This window comes from Oratosquilla oratoria, chromosome 36 (assembly GCF_046742065.1).
Source record: "Oratosquilla oratoria isolate Oo_2021 chromosome 36, ASM4674206v1, whole genome shotgun sequence".
Lineage (NCBI taxonomy): Eukaryota > Metazoa > Arthropoda > Malacostraca > Stomatopoda > Squillidae > Oratosquilla > Oratosquilla oratoria.
Window position 1 is genome coordinate 28,851,718 of NC_134812.1, and position 5,000 is coordinate 28,856,717.

The 5,000-nt window shown below is 38.6% G+C and overlaps 1 protein-coding gene across 1 annotated transcript; it reads right to left on the reverse strand.

Annotated features, from left to right (window-relative positions):
- Nucleotides 1-3,022: 3,022 nt before the first annotated feature.
- LOC143018916 (uncharacterized) lies at nt 3,023-3,849 on the reverse strand. The gene has a single exon (XM_076174500.1). The coding sequence runs from the start codon at nt 3,726-3,728 to the stop codon at nt 3,174-3,176; it is 555 nt and encodes a 184-aa protein (XP_076030615.1). The 5' UTR covers nt 3,729-3,849; the 3' UTR covers nt 3,023-3,173.
- Nucleotides 3,850-5,000: the final 1,151 nt, after the last annotated feature.

Sequence of the window (5,000 nt, forward strand, 5' to 3'; positions counted from 1 at the left end):
AGCCTCTACCATTGTCAGGGGCTCGTGACGGCCACTGTTAATCACCTAAGGTCATGATAAAGTCATTTTGATTACCAATGCATCAGAAAAGCAAGATGTTATCGTCAGAAACGATATCGTCCTTGAAAATGAATAAATAAATAGATAAGTGAATAAGTAAAAGACACCACCGGAGGGCACTGTTATGCATGAACGGCTGAGTATTGGCATGCATAAAGTACCCCGTGTGCTAGGGTATAAAAATATGTACGTAGGTTTCTATATCTAATCAAGTACTTTTGTATACATAGGCTTGGATACATAAAGGGAGCCCTATCAATATAAAACAGTGAATATTGTACAGCACTAATGTCACAATGTAAATAGTTCACGCTCACTGGCCCGACAAAGTCTTATCACCATAATGTCTTTGCTCCAACTGTCCGTTGGCAGGAACTATGCCGTGACGTCATGGCGTCAGCGTGCCAAATGTAATGGATGATATGTACAACAGAATCTTAGCCTGAATTGTCCTAGCTAGGTCATCTATCATACATGGTCCCTATGCTCCGTTACACATGGGATTAAGTGTCTACTATCCTGACATGTGTTTACAAATGTATGTGTGTCGTATGCCTATGGGTGTCTATCATGATCACGCCATGCGCGCGGGAATATCAAATACCCAGACCTGGACACATGTGCCACAGGCACTCTCTCCAATCACCTTTGCAACTGAGAAGGATTTGTCTTGATTCTCAACGGCTATTAATGACCATTTCATAGTCTGGTCAGCTGTGGGAAAAGGTGATTACGACAACGGATCTCAACAACTATCATTAGGCTTTAGTCGATAATGATGGCAACTATGATAGATTAATGGTCGCTAGGAAGTTATTATTGGGTATTAGATTTCATTGTAGATGTGTTTATAGTAGAATCAATAAAAATATATACATTTGTCAGGCATTATTCTCTACTAATCGGAGTGCTCATTTTATCAATTTTGAAACACCAGCGGCCATTGTCCCCTATATATATATACGACTTTATTCATCATAAAAATTGCGTCCAAATGTGTCTTTATATTATATTTATCTGAGCAATCATCAATTTGTTTTGAGCTTTAGTTGTAGGACGAGAAAGAGAAGCGCCTTACGTTCACACCGTCTCTTCATTTATTTTTCGGTTAATGACTGTATCCAAAAATCGTCATTATTTTAAAACTCGGACCTCAACTACCCAAAACTAAGCAAAACCAAACCAAACCTAATGTAACCTAACTTTACCTGACGTAACTTACTCTAACGTACCCTAACTAACCTAATCCTGACGTAACCTAACCTAAATCTAAGCTAAACCCAGCTAAACAATATCCACTTCAACCTCGCCCATACGAAAACTTCCACCCACCTCCGCCAACCCCTGAGTAGTCACGTTGAAATATATTTTAAAATTTTCATCATTAGTATATTCTAAACCTGTTATTGTTCCTACACATTAAAGTTATCACTTATAGTACCTTTAAAGTTGTCATTATTTGTATATTCTCAACTTGTCATTATTTGTATATTCTTAATTTGTCATTGGTAGTATATTCCAAACTTTTCATTATTAGTATACATTAAAGTTATCATTAATAGTACCTTCTAAATGTATCAATATTAGTTTATTCTAAACTTGTTTATACTAAAATTAATATAAACTTGTCAGTATTAGTATATCCTAAACCTGTTATAAGCATTATATTCTAAACTTGTCATCATTAGTGCATTCTAAATTTGTCATTATTAGCTTATTCTAAACATGTCATTAGTAGTACACATTAAATTAATCATTAATATTACCCCTCAAAACTTGCCATTATTAGTATATAATAAACTTGTCATTATCATTTTATTCTAAAATTTCCTTTTTAGTATACATTAAGGTTATCATTAGTAGTACCTTCTAAACTTGTCGTCATTAGTATATTCTAAAATTGACATTACTAATATAATCTAAACATATCGTTTTTAGTATATTCTAAACTTGTCATTATTAGGATATTGTAAACTAGTCATTATTAGTATGTTCTGAACTTCTAATTCTTTTTCAAAATTAAGTTATGTTTAAATGTACTTTCTACAATTATCATTTTTTAGTATATTCTAAAATGGTAGCTATTAGTACACATTATTGTTTTCTGAATTTGTCCTTATTACTTTATTCTAAATTTGTGATTATTAATATAGTCTAAACTTGTCATTATTACTACATTCTGAACCTGTCTTTATTAGTACCTTCTAAACTTGTCATTATTAGTTAACATTTAAGTTATCATTAACAGTACCTTCTAAAATTTTCATTATTAGTACATTCTAAACTTGTCGTTATTAGAACACATTAAAATCAACATATATAGTACCTACTAAACTTCTCATTATTAGTATATTCTTAACTTATCATTATTAGTATATTCTATACTCAAAGACTCTCCTCCTCCTCATTTTACAATAAACACATCCACAATGGAATCTAATACCCAATAATAACTTCCTAGCGACCATTAATCTATCATAGTTGCCATCATTATCGACTAAAGCCTAATGATAGTTGTTGAGATCCGTTGTCGTAATCACCTTTTCCCTCAGCTGACCAGACTATGAAATGGTCATTAATAGCCGTTGAGAATCAAGACAAATCCTTCTCAGTTGCAAAGGTGATTGGAGAGAATGCCCTCCGGCGGTGTCTTTTACTTATTCACTTATCTATTTATATATTCATTTTCAAGGGCGATATCGTTTCTGACGATAACATCTTGCTTTTCTGATGCATTGGTAATCAAAATGACTTCATCATGACCTTAGGTGATTAACAGTGGCCGTCACGAGCCCCTGACAATGGTAGAGGCTTTTGCTGCAATAGCTCACCACTTCCTGGGACACACTCATTCATACTAACTCTACAAGAAGCATCACAGTCATGAAATAAACTTTCATGGTTTCAGGGATTTCATAGGTTAGATTTGAAGGTTACAACAAAGACAATGAATGTAATTAACAGTTTATTTACCATAAATAGATTGTTGTACTATGTATAAAAATGTATGATTTGTATGGGCATGGCATATATATATCATGGAGTCAGTGCGATGTTGCAGATGTGCCGAATTGCGATAGGAACAAATTTCTTGAGAGCAGGATTGGGGACTTTCATCGTCCATATCCTAGAGGCGCCTTGCACACGTGCTCACCAAGACACCTGTCGAAGCAGCACTTGTCCACGCCACTGCACGCTCCGTCATTCGAGCAGGTGATGGGAGGTCCGAAGATGCGCGGACACACGGGCCTCACTGGTGGGCACTGACCGGGTTTGACGATCTGTGTTGCGATGGGGTCGGCTGGTTGGTTGTTGGTCTCACAGCAGTAAGCCGCTCCTTCAGGAGTCTTGCACCAGTAACGGCAGTTGCTACTGGGGGCGACAGGAGGAACAACTCCACCGCCGATCCCGTGACCGACGCCGCCGACTACGGGATGGCCTTGGTGACCGAAAGGAGGTCTTCCGACATGTGGTCTACCTCCGAAGTGACCAGCACCTCCAAGACCAGGGGCTTCGAAAGGAGGACCTTGTGCATGAGAAGGATGTCCTCCAAAGAATCGAGTATTTGCAGCTCCACCACTTCCACTCGCAGCATCACCTTTATTGTCTTTGAGTTTCTTACCCGCCACCAAGGCGAGGGACACGAGCAGTACGCACAGGACTTTCATTATGAATGTCGTTAATCAGCAGGGTAGAAATCTTTCACAAGGAAAACTTCTGCGGGAAAATGAGGTGTATATGATGCTCGCCTCCTTACTCGCGGTGTTGCACAGATGAACCTGGAAGGTCGTGTGTCTCTGCTCTCGTTCCGCCAGTGCTTATATAGCTGCAACCCGTCCCACTATTCCCTCCCTCCACCCCCTTCCTCACTTTCCCGTTTGCTACTCTCAGTTTTAAAGAACTGGTATTCCATCCGCTTTGCTTCACATCCTACTTGTCCAGGGGTTTATCTACTCTACGTCATAACAGCACTATCTTTCCTGGAAACGGTTCCAAATGTGAAAACCCTTCAGAGGTTAACGAGGAGTTTTCTTTGTTGCTGCTTAGACGAATATACACACACACACACACACACACAGACATATATATATATGATATATATATATATACATATATATATAATATATATATATATATATATATATATATATATATATATATATATATGTATGTATATATATAAAACTATATATACATATATATATATATATAAAACAAAGGTTTTTCCCCCTAACAAGAGAGGTAGTCAAAAAACAAAAGCATAGAATCCACTCCCATCTATTCCATCCCTTGCATACTCCACTCCCCTGTACCCTCTTCCCTCCCTCTTATCATGGTACCTCCTGGATGATGGGTCATCCCTGCAACTTGTTCACTGCCCTGGGTCAGAAATAGTGTCACAAGGCACAACGCATCCAAAGCAAGGCCGCTTCATTAAATCGGCGACCCCCGTCTCCGTTCTTTCATGCAGAAAAGGAGAAGACAGGGAGAAATCCCTTTGGGCTGCGTAAACTTATTTCTTATACATGCTCCCTCACTCACCATCCCCTACCCACTCCCCCTCATGCATCATAGCATCATCCATACACAACCATTCTCCATTCATCCCTATCTTCTGCCCTCTCCCTTCCTTCCTCAACAGACATTCCCCTCTTTCCCAATGCCCCATTTACCCCATCCATCCATCTAATTCTAGGTCGACCCATCATGTTTACTCCTTCCACCTCTGCCTTTCACACCTCTTTTACTAATCTTTCTTCACTCATTCTTTTCATGTGTCCAAACCATCCTAATAATCTTTCATCAACCCTATTTCCCAACTCCCTTCCCATCCCTGTTCTCCTCTATATATGCTCAAAATAGAGGTTCTGTATGTGGGCTGATTTAGGGGATGAGGACCTGGTACCTCTCAGACGTAGGAGGGCTGATCTTAAGAGTGG